Source organism: Centruroides sculpturatus, unplaced genomic scaffold, assembly GCF_000671375.1.
Source record: "Centruroides sculpturatus isolate CEXI.00-Female unplaced genomic scaffold, Cexi_2.0 scaffold964, whole genome shotgun sequence".
Taxonomy (NCBI): domain Eukaryota; kingdom Metazoa; phylum Arthropoda; class Arachnida; order Scorpiones; family Buthidae; genus Centruroides; species Centruroides sculpturatus.
This window is the reverse complement of record NW_019385230.1, coordinates 146,791-167,235: the sequence shown is the minus strand read 5'-3', so window position 1 is coordinate 167,235 and position 20,445 is coordinate 146,791. Positions and strand designations below refer to the sequence as shown.

Here is a 20,445-nt window from a genome sequence, read left to right as displayed (position 1 = left end):
AACAGAAAAAAAAATTCAAGTTGGCCTTCAAATTAAATATAAAATTGTATTCTTAAAAGTTTGATATATAAGGTATAATTAAAATTACAAAATTCTAATTTTAAATCTTCGAAAGTTTTAGATATTTGTGTCTTCTTCATTAATAAAATTAACACGATTAGTCTTACTTTTACTATTGTTACTCAATGGGAAAAATATACCTAAGATCAAAATGAAGTAAATACTTTTAATATGTCATAGCTGAACATTGATTATTTAAATAAAAATATGGCATCAATTGCAAATATAACCCTTTTGTTTCAAGATGTCTTGTGTTCGAAATTGAACAAATATCATTAATAACACAACTGTCTTTTAATAAAACTTTATCGTATTTAAATTTTTTTTTACTGATGCCTGGCGCAATTTAGTCTGATATTACTGTTTTTTGGGTCACCAAACATTAATTAAGCTGCAATTTAGTTAAGATATATTTATCATGTTTTCATTAGCTCTGCTGTGAACAGGGCCAGCGGTACCGCATGGGCAAATTCGACATGCCCAGAGCGGGAAATTTTCGTGAGTTTTCACTCCCGAACAGTGAAACTGTCGTAGTAATGTAAATGAAATTAAACTATTTTAAATAAAATTTAAATTTAAAACATTCAAAAATTTCTATACCTATTAGAAAAGGGAAGAATTTTTTTCCTTTTATGTACGGAGATAAGGGACATCAAATGCGTGTCTTGTCCCTTATCTCAGCACAAACTCTAGCGCTGGCCCTGAATAATGTACGTCCGAAATTTGACAGAAATTTCTACTTATAGAGCTTGTAAAGGGCACGGGGTTAGAACGGGCCCTTTAGTCGTTTATAAAATCTTTAATTTTACAGGAGCAGGAACCCATTCGGGTCCCTTTCCCCGGGCCCGGGGAAAATTTTCCAGCTCCCCCTCTGGACAGCTCTGCGTGTAAAATGATGTAGTAATTCGTTTTATTAATATTGTAAGATATACCATCGGGTGAGGTCCGTCTCACAATATAATCTTGGATCGAGTCCATCCGATTCACATCTCATTATCAGTTGTCCAGTGTGAAAATGAATAGTTATACGCGATCATCAATTATTTTATTCTGCGACTTATTAAATATTAATGCCTCTTGTGCATAAATATAAAAATTGTTTTAATTACTTTCGACAATTGGAAGAAGTTCCGAACATACTAAAAAATACAATTGAGATCATTTAAGCAAGAGATTGTGATAGCATATTTTATATAATAACTCAGTAAATGGGTTATGGCAGTGGTAGTGACAACATGTAAAATATCAATAAGTTTACTCAGAAAAATTAAATTTTTTTATGATAAATAATAAGTGGAAATATATATACTCTATTTTATGAAACAAAATCATATAGCAGCAAACATTTATTATAAATATTTTATTTATTCGTTTACATTTATTAAATATGATTAATTTTTTTTCTAAAAAAACGAGTTTTAATTCAAATTAATTCTTTCCCATTCTGAAATTGGATATAAGCATTTCCGTTTGTTTTAAAAGGAGGAAAAAACGACAAAATTCACTTCCTTTAGTCCGATTTCATAGATTGTGTGTTAGTGAATTCATATCAGATACAGCTGCGCTTTAGAATCATACTATTCCTTGCAATCTAATTACTAAGGTAAGGATGAATTTGTAGTAAACAGTATATAACATATATTTAGATATGTATAATTTATATTATGTTCTAAATAAGTTTATATATGTATATAAATGCTTAATTTTATTTCAAATCAAATCAACAAATTAAAAAATAATTTTTTTATAAATATATATCATATTATTTTATTTATCATCTTTATTAATTTATAATTTATCATACCTTTTTTAATTATATACCAACAACGTATTGAATATTACAACATATTTGTATTCGTATATAGATACTATACAATTAAAACAATTCTGTGAATGTGTTATTTTTACAGAAATTTTAATAATATCTTTTAGTTTAATTAAAATTATCATCTTGACCTCAACCTGTAATTTAAATGATAAAATTTCGACAAGTTACATTATTATAGAATTAGCTATTTTATTTCATTTCCAACATCAACACGTACTGTACTGTATTCGACAAAACTGAAATTATTCATTTCCTGTGCCATAGGAAATGACAAACACTCATTACTCGATAATGGCGGAAGAGTAAATGACTTATAAGAAAAAGCTAACTTATATAATGCTTATGTTCTATTAAAATATCATTTTATTCGAACATTTTGAACCTTAAATGATGCAAGAAAGAAATGTAAAGGACATTCAGGTAGAACTTGGCATATCAACCAAGTATTAAACTTTACCAATATAAATTTTATTAAAATTAATATGAAAACAGAATAACTTTCACATTTCATTTCAAAGTATCAATATATTGAATAACTAGCCACGATTAGATCCCGCCACGCGTTGTTGTGGCTCAAAATGTATCTATTATAAATGTATAACACTTCCCCCGTGGGGGGGGGAATTTTTCGAAAAATTTTTTCTTAGTGTATTCTCTTGACGTACCCTATTAAAACGCAATCAAACCCGCATCTAAAATAATATAATAGAAGCCAAGTTCTTCACGGTAAGCCTTAATTCTGTCCCTCTCCCCCGCGGGGGAATATCGAAAAATCCCTTCTTAGTGTACATTCTGTTGACGTACCCTATTAAAACGCAAAACCCGCATCTAAAATAGTATAAATAGAAGCAGAGTTCTTTACCGTAAGCCTTAATCTTAACCATCTCCCTTTAGTGGAGGGAATTTCGACACGTATATTACAGTATATAAAAACACGTGCGTATTCGAATGCAGCGTTATGTCAAAATTTCAAAGGAATCGGTAGGAACAAACGAACATTACATTTTTATTTATATAGATAGATAGATGATGATCCGCTTTAGTTCATTTTCACAGAAAAGCGTAATGCCTCGCAGAAAATCAAACTTAGGGCGTCGTACTCGTAGCGCCATCTGTTGGACATAAAAGCCTTAACCTAGATTATATCTTTTAATTTATATGAATGTTTAACGGAATAATATACAGCCTATGTCCACCCTGAGGTTCCATTCTAAATATTGGTAAAAGAATTTTTGAAATCGGATGAGTAGTTTCGGAGATTACCTGCTGCAAACAAACTTACATAACATACATACATACAAACATTACCTCTTTATAATAATAGTATAGATTTGATATCTTCAAAAATTTTTGCAAAATATGAATTTATAAAATGAAACAAAGTATCTAATATCTAAAACTAATTTTTCCAAAAGAATGAAAATTTCAACGATTTGCGGTATACTTCTGAACAATTAAATAACATCATCAGATTGTTCATTATATGACATCATCTAAACTATTTGATTCAGAAAACTAGATGCAGTTGGATCTCTCTATGCGGTAGATAGGGTCCACAGAAAATCACATAGCAAAGACTTAACTCTCGTTGAAAAATTAGACATACGTACCGCAATTTTCTAAAATCGCATAAAACCAAAGAAATGAGTTAAAGTTCAACAAAATCCGCATAAAAAAGTTTCTGGAAACTTAAAAAAGGAATGCTTAATAAATTCTTACGAAAATCTGAACGAAATCGATATAATACTTTAAAAAATTCGTTTTCAAACTTTATTCATTTGATTTTATTCAAAAATAACAATTTTTTAAATTTTTTCATTGGAATTATTGTCGCTATCTGATAATGGTCTACACCGTTTGCGAACTGGTACCAAATCACTTTCATTATTAGATCTGCACGGTAAAGGCTAAGTAATTTCACGAACTTTATTCTTGTTGTGTAGCTTTCTATTATGACAATGTCACAGTAAATAATTTCAGTGTTACAATGTCGAGCTACAATTTTTAATCATATTTTTAATTTATTTAATTTAAAATATATGCTCTCCACCTCAGGTTTTCACCAATATAATTATAACAGGGTTGTTATAATTAAAGTTGCGCTACTCAGACCTGTTTAGAGCCCGTTCTCGTGGACGTATTTTGATGAAACTTAGTATATATGTTATATGGACCATGGGAAAAGGAAAATGCAAAAAAATATTTAGTTCGAATTTTTACCACTAGGTGAAAAAACGGTGTGTGAAGAACAAGAAACACAAAATGGAAACACGCAAAAGGTTTTTATTCACATTTCGACTGCTCAGAGCAAGAGGGTTACAACTCAAAATTTTCGATGTTTTAGTTATTGTACTTATGGGAATGCTTGTATCGAGTTCTATCTTATGTATAAAGGTTATATCTCTAAATGGCTTATTATGGCTCTGGGACGTACATATAACAGTTTTGCAATATGCTAATACACTCTGTTATTGAATTCAAGAGGGTTACATTTTGAGTTGTAACAGTTTTCAGCTTTCAATTAATTGCATTCTTGGTGAAAGAAAGTTGCATATAAAGTTGCAACTCTTTTGCATTCTAAATCTATCTATCTATATAACCCAAAGACCACTGATGGAATAATAGAAGATGACTTCCGGGGAAAACATGAAAGCAGAAAGAAAACTGATGAGGAAATACTGAAGAATGTGAAAGAACACATACTGTCTTTTGAACGTGTTGAATCACACTATTGTAGAAGAAATTCAACCAAACAGTATTTAGATGGCAGCTTAAACATTAGTGAAATGTATCGGCTATACACAGACTATTGCAGAGAAAAAGAATTACCACTTGCTAAAAAACACATTTACTCAACGGTATTTCATTCACTTAATCTTTCATTTCATCAGCCGAAAAAAGATCAGTGTTGTATATGTACTGGATATAAGAACAGTACAGATACAGAGAAATTACAATTGCAGGACAATTATAACACACATATAAAAGAAAAAGAAATGTCAAGAGCTGAAAAGACTAAGGACATTGAAGCAGCAAAACAGGATACAAATAAAATTGCTTGCTGCTTTGATCTCCAAGCAGTTCTCCCTTCACCTTGTGGTGAGTGCTCTTCCTTATACTACAAAAGGAAACTCTCATGTTACAACTTTACAATTTATGATATTTCAAACAGTAAGGGCCACTGTTATTTTTGGCATGAAGGCTTGGCCAAACGAGGTTCAAATGAAATTGGAACATGCCTCTATAAGTTCATTACTTCATTGCCCAATACAGTTAATGAAGTAGTTTTGTTTTCAGATAATTGTGCAGGGCAGAACAAGAATAAATTCATTGCTTCATTACTTTTATACTGTGTAAATAATATAGACCATATTAACACTATTACTCACAAATTTCTCATTCAAGGGCACACACAGAATGAGAATGATTCAATGCATTCCACCATTGAGCGTGAAAAACGAGGAGTTGTTAAAGGTGGGACAATAACACTACCTGCTCAATGGGTACCAGTACTGAAATTAGCCAAGAAAAAAGGCAGCGTTTATAATGTGACTGAACTAGATACAGCAGATATCTTCAATTTGAAAGACTTATCACAACAAATGGGAAACAATTTCTCCAAAAATGAAAATAATAATTTAGTGAATTGGCCCAATATTAAGATCATTAAGGTCATGAAACAAGATCCTTATACCATCTTCTACAAGCACTCATATGCGCAAGAGGATTTTGAAAAGTTAAACATTCGACAAAGAATGAGAGGTAGATCTGCCAAAGTCATGCTGCACCCAGCTTATTCTTCACCACCAGGGATAGATGCTGGAAAGAAGAAAGATTTGCTGGACTTGTGTAAAAGTGGTGTCATTCCAAGCGTGCATGCATCATTTTATAATTCTCTGAAAGTTTCCAGTAGTGTTGAAAAAGACTGATCTCTAATTTGCTTGATAAAACCATAGCACAATTAGTGATACTTTTTTAATGGCTGTGTTAATTTTTTGTGAACTTTCTTACTTTTGTTTTTATTGTTTGTCATGTTTGAACAACATGGGTCTCATAAAACCAGAATGTAACATTACATTTTTCTGTTCTGTTAAAATAAATACTGTAACTTTATATAAAATGTATATTATTATGTAATGGCAAACAGCTGTTCTAAGTAAAAAAGAATGGCAAACAGTTGTAACTGAGAAAACAATAATGACATTTTGAATGCAAAACTGTTGCAACTCAAAAAATATGTAATAATATAACAGAGAAAATACATTTAAATAATATTATTATTCCAACTCAATGTAATGACTATAATTAACATTCAAACCAAATTCCATTGATTTTAAACAATTCCCTGATTTATCAGCTGGAATTGAAAACTTCAAATGGCTCTCCTGAAAAATCTATATTTTTGAGTTGTAACACTCTTGTTCTGAGCAGTCGATTTGTTCAATGTGCAATCCATTTGCATCAGTCACGTGTTCAAATCGCCTTGTCGTCCACGAGAATAGTCTCTAGACAGGTCTGAGTAGCGCAACTTTAATTATAACCACCCTGTAGTATCTTGTCTCTGTACATCATACTTTTTCTTTAACAATAAAGTTTTACCGGCCATCTATTAACTGCTTTCTGGGGAAAAAATTTGATTTGAAATAACGTGATTTCCGGTTTGCGTCGGAAGTTCCTATATAGTTAATCGGAGCCTCCTGCCCGTCTTTCATCAATCTAACATCGTTCTCGAGATAAAGGAATGACGGACGACAGTGGAAATTTATAGGTCTGCAATTTTGTCAAGTTGCAGCTCAATTTGGGTCATTAATAAGAAAATGAATTTCCATTTATTGCAAAGTCGAAGACCTTCTCGACTTAATTTTGCAATTGGCATCACTTACGCTTTCGGGATTTTTGACAATATCTAGTTATACCAATAATTTCATTGTCACTTAAGACTTCATCCACAAGCAATTCGTCTAAATCATCATGGTTAAAGGTGTCAAAACCTCTGCCAATTTCATGTACCCAGTTAGTCATCCTTTGCTAGCCGAAAATTCTTTACCAGCCTGGGAAGAAGTTGATGGCTCTGATTGTTTCATATATTCATAAAATAGAAAAGCTTATTGCTTAATTAAATAGCCACTTAAAAGAAAAACTCAATAACTCTTTCCTCCCTGTGGGCACTAAGGGGGCCTCTTTTTACCACACCTGTTGTGGGTTTGGCCAGGCCAATAATGGAGTGGGCAGTGATGAGGGATGGGACCCGATATATTTGGTGGATCATCCCCTGAAAAATTCCTGGGAAATTTTCGACCCCGGATCTCCCAGAGCAGTAGGCTGCTACCTTGACTGCTCTGCCTTCTTTTCTTTGAGTTAGTTCTTCAATCCAAATTACTAGCACGTGTTCCATTTTTTTCTAATAAAACATCTCTTAAGTACGATGATAATTTTTGCACTCAGTTTTGTGCCAGAAATGAGATTTTCTTATTTCGACTTCACTGTAATTGCTCTTATAATAGATTTGCGCAAATTAAAAATGTATCGAACCATGTACAATAAAATATCTTTTTAAATTTTAATCTATATACCAGTATTTACCATATATTCGAAGGAAAAAACCTCAAATTCGATGAAATATAAACTGCACAACTTCAGAGCCAAATAAAAGAGACCAGATTGTATATCATATTTGTTAAAAACAAATATGAATTAATTAAAAATGTATTCACATTTATCCTGACATGTACTGAACAAATTTCAACAATAAATAAATTTATCAGTATAAAACTTTTAATGCAACATCAAAAGTACAATATGTAATAGGCCAATCTGTAACAGCAATTAGCTGTATTAGAATATCTAGTCTAATTTTTTTTAGTTATTGGCAAATACAGTATAACATTTTAATAAACTCATTCACCTTATTTGTTAGATATTTAAAATTATATTGTAAAAATAAACATTTAAGTCAAAAATGTAATAATTTAGTTAAAACAAAAAAATTTTTTTCTTGAATACTATAAAATATCTTAAGTTTAATATATTCTCTACTAAAATATAACTAACCTTGACTTTTGGTAATATTCTTGAGTATAAATGGTAAAAAGTTAGCATAATTATGCTTACAATTATTAAAATCATATAATTATGATAACACAAATTTGATTAAATGATGTATATTTATATAAACATTAAATATGAGATTTCTGGAACTATATACTTTGCCATTTAAGAAAACTTTACATATTATTAATATTTAAATAATTTAAATAGTTGTAAAAGAATATGTAGAATGTAAAAATACATTATAATACTGATTTTAACAAAATGTTAAATTTGTACCTCATGTTAAATTTTGTTTCATAAAAATCATTGTATTATTTTTGATATAAAAAATGTAATTTCCTGTGAACTACAAGAAATTTGGCACTTAGTGTAATTAGCAAACTTTGCACATTAAAAAATAAATAGAAAAGTAATTACATAATAACAAAGAAAGATATGTACCATTAAAATACAGATTGTTCTTTAGACAAAAGAATTATAATTTTAAAATATATACAATTAATATACAAAATTAAAAATTTCAACTTGAGAAACTCATTTTTATAGAACTTTGGTCGACAATTAGGAAGATATGTAGGAGAAATCAAATGCCATTTCTTTGGTATAATCTCTATTGACAATGACTAGTTAAAAGAAATTGCATAATACTCTCTACACAAAAAAACCTGTTTTAGAAAGTTATGCATTCATTTTAGTTTCTTCATTTTCAAATACATCTTCATTGGAAGATATAGATGATGTTGGCGTATCCAAAATTGGTATATTTAAATCCAAATATTCCTATAAAATAAATTTAAATTAAACATAAAAATATTATTTAAGAAACATTAAACATAAAAATATTATTTAAGAAACATTAAACATAAAAATATTATTTAAGAAACATTAAACATAAAAATATTATTTAAGAAACTATAAATTACAAACCTGATCAGAACTCAGAGTCAGAATACGATCTAAATCCTCAACTAATTCTGTGAATGTTGGACGTTTTTGGGGTGAACTATCCCAACACTGACGCATAATTAAATAACTGAAAATAAAAAATAATATTACTTTTTACAGTAGAATTGTTGTACAAATCAAATATGTACATTTGTTAAAATATAAATTTTCATCTACAAGTAAGTATCTTCTAATATCAGGACTTATTATACTGACTTCACAGATAATGCTACAGAGTTTCACAGAAAACAATTTTTTATTTTATTTAATAAAATAAAAAATTGTTTTCTGTGAAACTCTGTAGCATTATTGTAGATGAAAATTTATATTTTAGTAAGAAAAGGACATTGAGGCATTTTAATTAATGTACATTTGTTGTTGCTTATTAGAAATTTCAACTAAGACAAATAAACTCAGTCTTAGTTATCTAGCTAATGTACCCAGTAATGCTCTGATTAACTTAATAAAACATCAAACAGGTTCAAAAACCATGTGATTTCGTTAAACATTGGTGCAGTACATGTGGTAATTGGTAACTATATACATTGAATAATTGCTTCTGTTACAGAAATATCATTGCTTTTCCTTTGATCTTCTCTTAATAAAATACTTTTTTTGGTTTTATTTACATATTTTTGTATATACTTGTTCTGTCATATTTTATTAATAAAGAAATATTCATGATTAAAATATTTCCCTCAAATTATAAAGAAAGTAATTCTTGGTAGAATAATTGACAACAAAATAATTTAAAATACTATATTTTGAGTAACAAATAATTATATTTTAAAGAATATTTAAAGTAGAGAGGAATAATATTAAGATTTTATTTAAGTAAGTACTTAAAAATATTCATACATCATTAGACTTTACATCAGAAGTGATAAAATAAAATGATTCATTTACTAAAATGAACTTTTATGGCCATTTGAAAGAAATTTTTGGGCTTTTGCAAATTATTCTATGAAATCCAATGGAATAGGTTCATAAAAAAAAAGACAAATTTCCTGAAACAGAGAAAAAATGATGAAACTTGACAATAATGCCAGTTAAAACAATGTTTCTGTAAAGGCCTCACACAGATAGAATGGTGAAACAAATAAACAAGATCTCTATTTTATTTATTAGAGCTGAACATTTTTACAATAAATTTGATTACAGAATATAAACATGACATTGTGTTTAAATCTCAGCCTTTCTATAAGTGAGATCAATATATTAGTTTTATAATTTTCACTAATCAATGTTTTATATTTAAAGAATTTTAAAAGCTAGTTAATTTTGATTTATGATTTAATCATTTTGATTGTTGAAATATTTGAAACAAATACTTATCTAGAAAATCAAATAAGTTAACAATCTTACATTTCCAAAGAACAGTGTGCAGGTTTATACATTCTGTGACCTTCCTTTAAAAGCTTGAACAAATTTTCAACAGGAACAGATGGATAAGGAGTTCCACCCAAAGTCATTATTTCCCACAACAGCACTCCATATGACCATCTGCAGTAAAATGAATATTTATAAATATATGCATGAAATAATTATAGAAATTATTTTAATTAAACAGAAAATTTACTAACACATCACTCTTAGTTGTATAAATGCGATCAAACAATGCTTCTGGAGCCATCCATTTCACTGGTAATCTCCCCTAAAAATGTAATTTATTTAATTTTCTTCACATTATTTCTTGAAATAATAATAATAATAATACTTACTCCAGTTGTCTTTTTATAATAATCAATATTTTGAACATCACGTGCAAAACCAAAATCTGCAATTTTCATTACATAATTTTCTGTTACAAGAACATTGCGTGCAGCTAGATCTCTATGAATACACTTTGTATAAAATAAAATTTTCTTTTAAGTTTGTAGTTTTAAATAGAAATACACACAAAAAATAAAAAATACCTTTTTTGATGATAAATATTCCATTCCACGAGCTACTTGAAATGCATATGATACAAGGCATTTATATGTCACAAACTGTGTAATGCCAGTATCACCTATAGCTCTTTCATAACCAGAATTTGGTCTGTTGTTTCTTAAGAAATCTCTTAGATTTCCATTAGGAGCATATTCAACTATGACATACAAAGGACCTAAATATATATTTAAAAATATTCTTTTTAAGATATTTTTATTTTTTTAATGAACAGATTATTGATTATCCAAAATAAAATAAATAATTTCAACTATATTTTACATCTATAAATGAATATTTATGAAAATGCAAATTATATTAATTTTAAATTCTAAATATTTCTCATCAAAAGTTAAAGGATAAACCTAATTTATCCATCTGCATAAATTTTTAAATAAATTGTATTTTTTCTATAAGAAAAAATATATCAATCCAATTTAAGAATATGCAAATAGCTAAAGCAAATTTAAACACAGCAAATTTCTTTTTATACTGCCTAAATTTGAAAGATATCTGAGTACCTTTAATACATATTAGATACAGAACAATAATTTCTTATTGAGAATATGTCACTACCAACTGTACTGGAAAGATGAAAGTGCAATTAGCAATGGTATCCATTATTCAAGAAATACAGTCTCTAGCTTTTGGAAGAAGTTTTTGTTGACTGTTCTATATTTTCCTACATCATCTTAAATGTTCTGTAGGACTTATTTAAAAAGAACTGATTAGCCATTCCATTTATTTCACTAAGATATAGAACATACAAAAAAAAATATATTGAGATGCATTTTGAAAAAATTGTAGACCTAACAATTCTCACTATCTGTGTCTTTCCTTAATCTCAAGAATGGAGTTAAATAGATGAAAGTTGAAGACCAGTTATGGAAAGCTTAAGGGCAGGAGGCCCCAATTAACTATATATGAAATTTCAGTTTGCATTGGAAGTGATGTTATTTCAATTAAAAAATTTTCCTCTGAAAGGAGTTAGATAGATGATCAGCATGACTATATTGGTAGCAGAAAAAATATGATGTACAGGGCAAGAGACTATTAATTTGAGATGGAGAACATATATTTTAAAGTAAATAAATTAAAAATATGATTAAAAAATTGCAGCCTGGCATTGCGACAATGTCACAATAAAATAATTTCTCATAATTTTTTATTTTATTATGACTGACCTTTTCTAAGAAATCATATATTGAGTTTTAGTAACTCAAATATAGAACTGAGCAATCTTTAATTTACAATTCTATGAATATTACTTCATTTGGATTGGCTATGCGATATTTACAATAGTGTCGAGATATAATACAAATCCAAGATTGGCATGGCTGCCGATTCGAATTGGTTAATTAACGTAAAGTGAAAAAATGTCTCTCCTACCTTGTCCGTGATGTCCACAATGATCTCAACCACGTGTTCTGCATCTTTTGTTCTGTCAGTAAAAATTAACTGAGAAACTGATAATTTTTTACTTAATTTGTATCAGCTACACGATATTTACAATAGTGTCGAGATATTACATAAATCCAAGATTGGCATGGATGTCGAATCGAAAGGTTAACTGAATGAAGTAAAAAGATGTTGCTCCTCGTTAGAGTTTAGGAGCAAAGTGAGGTCAAAGGGCAAAGGTCATGTGGTGGTACCCTCTGCCCTACACGTCAAATTTTTATTGGTCCCACGATTTTACTATACTAGATAATGTTAAAAAAAACCCACTTGTATCAACATAAAACTGTTTTAATGTCATATTTGAAGCACTCCCTAATTTACAAAATTAGATTACAAATTTTATTTAACATAGAAGAAAGTATGTGTTTAGTCCTAAGGTCAAAGTTCACTTCTTAGAATGACTGTGGGTGGTACTCTCCCCTATCTGCCTTCGGTGGGGTTAGGTGGCTGTTTTGCTTGTTTGTAGAAGAGGGTCACAATTTTGTATTTTATTTTTACTCGATTCTGGTCCCGACTACCTACAAGTCAGGATTTTTTTATGCACATATGATTTGGGCACCTAATACTCTGTGCAAAATATCAACTCTCAACATGTACTCCTTCATATCTCTAAGCTGGTAATACTGACTGGCAGTACGATTTTATAAACAAGACAGACTTGTCAAAAATTAGAACATTAATATTAATAAAAAATTAACAATCCCAAATTTATTTATATAATATCTTAAATTAATTTTGGATAATCAATTTTATTTCAAATTAATAAATGAATTACCATCTTGAGTGCAACAACCAAGTAAATTAATAATATTCACATGTTTCCCAATTGTCTTCATAACTTCCATTTCAGATACCAAATCAGTTACATCTCTATCAGTATGTCCATCTATTCATAAATCAGAAAATTACATTAATAAAAATTTTAAAAATGATAATTTAGTAATTGAATTAATAACCTTTCAGCATTTTAACTGCCACAACAGTAATCCCTTCTTTGTCATTTAACCCGTAAGCATCTGCCAACATCACTTGTCCAAATGCTCCTTGTCCTAATAACTTTCCAAGTACTAATCTAAAAATATTTCAAATTCTTTAATTATTTTGTGCAATTTTAACCTATTTAATAATTTTTTCAAAATAAATAAGTGTCAATTGTTATCAATGTAAATTTTTAAAATCATCATATTTTGATATATAATTTCCTCACCTTTAATGACATTAAAACTTTAAATATATAAAAGATTTATGAATTTAATATTTTAGATTATTCAAATTTACAAGATATGAATCATAAAATAAATATAACACATTAAAATATAATAATTTTTAGTAAATTATCATCTTTTTATTAAATATAAAAATAAATCTTAATTATTTTTAGTACATAACAACTTTAGTAAATTATTATAGGAATAAATTTTAAATCATCAAATCATAAAAGAAAAAAAAACTTTTTCTACAAGAAAAGAAAAATTAGGATTAAGTTTCTCACTACAGAATATTGTAAAACTCTTAATACTTAAAGAATAATTTTTGGAAAGAATTTAATAAATTTTAGTTAAAATTTTTATGATATCTAGTTACACTGCCATCTTTTATTAAAATTTCATGTAATGTATCTAGTGACAAGTTTAATTATTAATAATAGATTATTAATTAACATTATTTGTTTATAAATTGATAATTAGTAAATAAAAATGATCTTGTTTATATCAAACACAAAATACAATGCTATAGACACTAATGACAATAAAATGATTTACACATTTTAACAATTTTTCTCAAAGTTTCATATTTTCAAGATATAAAATGAATTTATAATTTAGCTATTTCTAGAAAACATTTCATCTTAATATTATATAAATACATTTTTTATTATTTTTCAGATTAGTTACAAAGGAAAGTTGATAAAATCTTATGTACAAATTTCCATAAAAACCAAAGCTCTTCTTCATCTTCTAGATTTAATTGTAGTTTTTACCAGTTAAATTCATATTCATTTAAAGTTAATGAAAAAAAAATTATCCCAAAAAAGCAACAAAATTAAAATATTTCATTCTACTTTGGTGACTATTGTTTTGGAATTTATTTGCATTTTGTATTAGATTTGATTTCACTTATAGTGGCAATTTTATATTGTTATAATATGGAAAATATGTATTGATATGTTAATTTTTAATTCTTCAAATCACTTATGCTATAAACAGTTTAATACACAAATTATTTCTCAGCTAAATTTTTTTGCAAACTGACTAGAAATATATTAACAATTGACTTTATTTAGCAAGTTTATATGAATCTTGTTTAATCAAATACACAAAACACTGTGCATGTGTTAGCTAGAAAAAGACTAACATAATTTAATTATGTTTATATATGTATATATGTATTTGAAAGTTACAATTTTAAAAGATAAATTATTATTTGTATTATAATTTTTTGTTTAGCTAAATATTTATTCATTCTTTAAATTCTTTTAAAAAAAAGATTTTTGTTTGAAAATCAATAGATATAATGTTATGACATCATATTCACTTTCATCTGGTATTACAGCCAAATCTATCAAAATGAATCAGCTGTTGTATAAATAATTTTAATTTTTAAAAAAGTGTAGGATTCTAAAGTAAAAATATAAATGTTTAATCTGTGTTAAAAAATAAAAAAATAGAATACAGAATATCTCACAGACAGTATGCAAGATAAATTCGAGATTTCTTGCATATGTGCAAAATGAATACTGAAAATTATTAAGACAAAGTGGTTTCTAATCCTTTTGTCTATATTCATCTTGGTCTCCAGAGTAACAGATACAAAAATAAGATTGATATTATCCATCAAAAGAAATTTTCATGAATGAGTGAAAATTTATTGTGAAGTGTATAATATTCAAGGACATATCAAATAAAGCTAAAAGATAAGAAAAAAACAGAACAGATTTGATGATGGCAATTTTTTTAAAACAAAAACTTATTAAAAGATCTCATCATTTGAATAGAATCTTTTAATTTTATTAATGGAATAGTTTAGTATTAAATCCAATTTAAAAACGAAATTGTTATACATGAAAAATTTATATTCATTTTTAATTGTTTAAATATTATACTAACCTTTCCCTTGGAAATTCCCAATTCGGATCTAAAGGAACTTCATATTCTGAAATTGTGATAAATTCCGATAGAGAATCACGTGGAATATCTATTTTTACAATGGGTGCTAGTGAAGAATCTGTATCCTGAAAAAGTTTATTTTAATATCTATGAACATATTTTTTCCTAGCTATTTTAATGTTTATAATATGATTTTCTTTATTTCACAGTTTATTTTATTAGTTATACAATAAAACAATTTCTAGACTATGATTTTGTATTCTAAACATTTGGGCATACTTATATTAACTCTTGCCATTTCAAAAAGGTCAGTTTCAATCACATCACTTTCAACTAAAATCAAATCAATCACTCCTTTCAAATAAAATCAAATCAATCACTCCTTTCAAATAAAATCAAATCAATCAATCCTTTCAGGTATCCCTTGATTAATGCGATTAATTAATCCCTCGATGCTACTGTATATATCCAAATCATATTAATCAAATACAGTGGTACATTGGTACTCGACTGAACAATCCTGATCCACTAAAACAAAATTTTCAGTTAATAAATATTTTTAGTTTAATTTTGTCATCCTTAAGAAAAGTTTTCTATGATAAAAATGTGTAACTAATTTAAAAATAAAATTAAATCTTACAACTGCCTACCTTCATCAGACAAAATTATACTCAGTCCAGTTTGTTTTTTTTTTTATTCTTGTATGCAAAACACAATCATCGTGTCAGTGATACACTAAGATTTGTTACAAGTTCAAGAGTTGTTACTCATTGATTTTTAACAATTTCTTCCTGAAATTTTGTCCACAGCTTTTGGGAGGCCCATATGTTTTGTATCTTTACTTCAAAATTTCCTGAACAACACTTTCAAATCCACATTTGACATGCCTAGCATTTCGAGCATCTTCCCAATACACACTGAGTACCTTTTACTGTTTATATAGCATTATATCCCTTATAAAACATATCAAACATATTATGTATGCTTTTTATGTATTTTATCTGCAGACATTTTGATTTGATTTTATGCAAACAAAATGTGAATAAAGTTTTAAAATAAGCTTCTGAACACAGAATACAATATAACATTAGCAGTAATGTGTAAAATTTCACAACTATGATAATTAAATACACATCTATATCAAAAATCACCCTAAGCAGAAAATAGCAAATTCACCAACACCTTATTTGCTGAAAAAAACATTACGTTAAATAAAGATAGCTGTTAAAGCAGCATTAATTAAAATTCCCACCACATTTATAAAGGGATTGCTGCAATTAATTTCATGTGTTAACCAGAACCGCATTAAGCAAGGAATACCTGTTGGTGTAGGAGAATATTTTAAAATATTCTCCCACACTTCAATTATTCTTTATGTACAATTTTGATTTATCAGAATGAAGTTGAAATTCATCATAAATGTTAATAGTTGCCAATATGTTTTTTTTCTTTGTTACTTTGAACTTGATCATAATATATATATATATAATAAAAATATAATTAATAAGAATAGAAATTTCAGCATTTTATTAGCTACTATTTTTATATGTATTATTCATACATTTAAATTTTTGTAAATGACCTTATAACATATATATTTCTTATCTTCAATACTACAATACTATATACTGTATATATATGTAAAATAGTGAAGTTGAAGATAAGTAGTCTTAAAACATTTAAGATTTTTTTTGCTTTTGAGTTTTTACACTAAGTTGAAGGATTTTACCAGAAAATGCTTGCAAGCCATATTCATTTTTAAATTTTACTACTACCTCTGAACAAAAGTATAGAATATTTTATTTTGTAATTGCTGCAGAAAAATTATTTTGATCCTTAAATAATCAAACTTACAAAAATATTGTTGAAATTTTAATAATTGGTGAATATAATAGATATATTAAGTTATTTACACACCAAACTTCACACAGATATTTGCATAAAATACAAAATTATAGCATTTTAAACAAAGTAGAGTTGAACAAAAGTATGGAATAATGATGATTAAGATTTTGTAGGGCCATCTTTTGCCCTAATTACAGTCTTAATTCTTTGTGGCATTGTAGAAATAAGTTTTTTACACAGCTCTGGATCAACTTGTGACCATAATTCTTTGACTGTCTTCTTTAATTCTTCTATTGGCACAGCTCTTTTTTAAGAGATCATTTTCTTCAGAATATTAAAAACATTTTCAGTGGGCGATACATCTGGACTGTTGACAGGCATTCTAAATGCTTTATGTTATGTTCTTGAAACCATTGCTTAATTTGTCTAGCCTTATGGCATGATGCATTGTCATCCTGGTAGATGAAATCCTCATAACCAAAGTGATCTCCTCATGTTTTAACACTAAAGATTTTAATAATTCCAAGTAACCATCAGCATTCAATATACTACCAAGGATTGTCATTTCACCAATCCCTTTACAGATTATACATCTCCACATCATTATACTTTTAGGAAATTTTGCTGATGAATTTTAACAGTCAGGATGGAAATTTTCATCTGATCTGTATACTGATGTGCTGCCATCATTACCATAACCAATACATATTTTTTGATTCATCGGTGAATATAACTTGTTACCAGTCAAACACTCCAGTCTTTGAGTTTTCACCCATTTCAAATGATTTTTTCTTTTGTTTTTTTTTTTATATAGAGCTTTGTTCTGAGTTTTTGAGTGGTAATCTTTTTCTGCTAGTCTCTTCCTTACTGTAATGTCTGATACATTAACACTTGTCTCTCTCCATTTTGAATTAATGCTGCTTGACAAAAATCTGTTTTTTTTTTCACAATTTAAATTAACTTACGGTCATCTCTCTTGATTGTGGATCTTGTTTCTCCAACCTATTGCTGATTTTTCACAGTTCCAAATGTTTTAAACTTTGAAATTATTATTGAAACTGTTTCTTGAGAGCAGTGTAATGTTTTTCTATTATCCTTTGTAATTTTCCTTCTTGATACATCAAAATTATTAACTGTTTCTTATCTTCACTTAATTCCCTACTGGGTGCCATCATTCACTTCAATTTTATACTTTACTATAATGACATCATAAAATTTATTTATAAGAGTATTATTCATTTTTAGGATGTTAAAATTTAATATTTTTGATATAATAATTTTTATAATAATAACCATCAACATGTTCTATACTTTTGTTTAACTCTTACTTCGTTAAGAGTACTATAACATTGTAATTTATGTAAACATCTCTATGACATTTGGTACGTAAATACTCTAATATGTCCATTATATTTGTCAATTATTAAAAACTAGCAGATAAGCCCGGTGTTGCTTTGGCAAAAGTAATGATAGCGAAGATTAAGATTATTATGTTATAGTCAACTTTACCCGTTTCACAGAATGCAAGAATTGGGTCCCCGTTTCCAGACTAATTAGAGAGTTTTTAGATGGGTCAAAAAATATGTTCGATTTCTCACAAAAACAAAAAAACTGCATCTGAGTCTTGCACATTGCTTTCTCTTAACAATTCCTTTGTTATGTAACACTTCCATTGTTACTTAACACTTCCATTGTTGATGGAAGTGTTAAGCCTTAATCCTGTCCCTCTTCCCCATGGGGAGGAATTTTGAAAAATCCCTTCTTAGTGTGTGTTCTCGTGACGTATCCTAACCGTGTACCAAATTTCAACTTTCAACTACTAACTGTTCAACATCCCGGAACATTCTGAAATGTTGTGGAATGTTCTCAAATACTCTCAAATGTTCTGGACTGTTCTAGAAATTTCTAGAGGGCAAAACTTCCAGCCCTTATATCTTCAACAGCATGCCCTTCAGATAAAAACAGGAACCACCTTCATGGATGGGGGATAGAGGGCTACCACACCATATTACTCCCTTGATCATACCGGGACTCGTTTTTGAGTTTTAGTGGCACATACATTGTACATTTACCTTTATAATATATATATTGACTCAATACTTTTGTTCAAGAGTTGTAAGATATTTTTCTTCTTCCTTTTGTCCATCTGAGAACTATAGTATACTCATAGCAAATTGTTTTAACATAGTTTTTTTTTGCCAGGTTTTACTCAGTATGTCATTGAATGTTTTAAGATAATATTATATTATGAACATTCAATTATATATTAGTCAACAATTTTCAAAATTTTATTTTTTATATTTAATTCTTTTCCTCTATATTTTAATTCTTTATATTTAATTTAATGTTTAATTCTTTAAATTATTGTTTACTGTGAACAAAAACAGTTTTTCATAATAAACAATTATAAATCTCCTACTTGTAAATTAATCTTTGAGATAATTTCTCAATCAAAACAATCTTTATATTGATATTTTAATTACTTTTAACATTTGTAAAATTAACATTTATTTATATAGCATTAATATATAATTTCAGAGATTATTTAAGATAAAATAAGATATAACAAATAAAATGAATTCTATATAACCTATAAAATGAATTTCAAAGGATGTATATTATGTGTTAGATATGAAATAATTCATTATTTCAAAATGATTTGAATGCCAATAATCATTTTCTAATTCTTCCATTTGAATTTGTTATGAATGATACAAAATTTAGTGTTAATAAAAAATATTTTAAGGAAATTCCACTTTCATCAAGTCTGAGATTCTAGAACAAGTTTTACAATTATAAAAACACAAATATAAATACAGTGGAACCTCAGTATACGTCTGCTTTAGAATACGTCCTGTTTGGACGAAACAAATTTTGCTCGGTAAACGACTTTTGTTCAGTACACGACTTAATTCAATTATACGCGCCATCTATGAACAAGTAGAACTATCGGTGTACTACACTAGACTAGACATTCACGGTGCTACGGTTTATAACTTTGTTAAATTTCTTCTGATTTTAATTTGTAAGTAACATTTTATTTTTATTAATCATGAATTGCAAAAGGGCAACAGAAAAATAAAAAATGACTAGAATCACAATGGAACTGAAAAAAGAGATTGTTGAGAAATATGAAGGTGGCACGCGTGTTCGAGATTTAACGAGATTTAACTGTTGCATTCCGTATTCCGAGAACGACGATATCGACAATCGTGAAAAATA

The 20,445-nt window shown here is 27.9% G+C and overlaps 1 protein-coding gene and 1 long non-coding RNA gene across 2 annotated transcripts in view; one reads left to right on the top strand and one right to left on the bottom strand.

The window, feature by feature from the left end:
• Positions 1-1,440: 1,440 nt before the first annotated feature.
• Positions 1,441-20,445, top strand: part of LOC111636467 — an 86,095-nt gene continuing 67,090 nt past the window's right edge. Inside the window, exon 1 of the long non-coding RNA XR_002758538.1 lies at positions 1,441-1,663. This is a non-coding gene — a long non-coding RNA (uncharacterized LOC111636467). The remainder of the gene's footprint in view (positions 1,664-20,445) is intronic.
• The window catches only part of LOC111636465 (fibroblast growth factor receptor 3-like), a 48,183-nt gene continuing 35,383 nt past the window's right edge, over positions 7,646-20,445 (bottom strand). Inside the window, exons 9-16 of the mRNA XM_023381725.1 lie at positions 13,228-13,343; positions 13,047-13,157; positions 10,801-10,991; positions 10,606-10,728; positions 10,468-10,538; positions 10,250-10,387; positions 8,867-8,972; positions 7,646-8,719 (exon numbers count right to left, since the gene is read on the bottom strand). Of these exons, the coding sequence (XP_023237493.1) occupies positions 8,618-8,719; positions 8,867-8,972; positions 10,250-10,387; positions 10,468-10,538; positions 10,606-10,728; positions 10,801-10,991; positions 13,047-13,157; positions 13,228-13,343 (958 nt within the window). The 3' untranslated portion in view covers positions 7,646-8,617. The remainder of the gene's footprint in view (positions 8,720-8,866; positions 8,973-10,249; positions 10,388-10,467; positions 10,539-10,605; positions 10,729-10,800; positions 10,992-13,046; positions 13,158-13,227; positions 13,344-20,445) is intronic.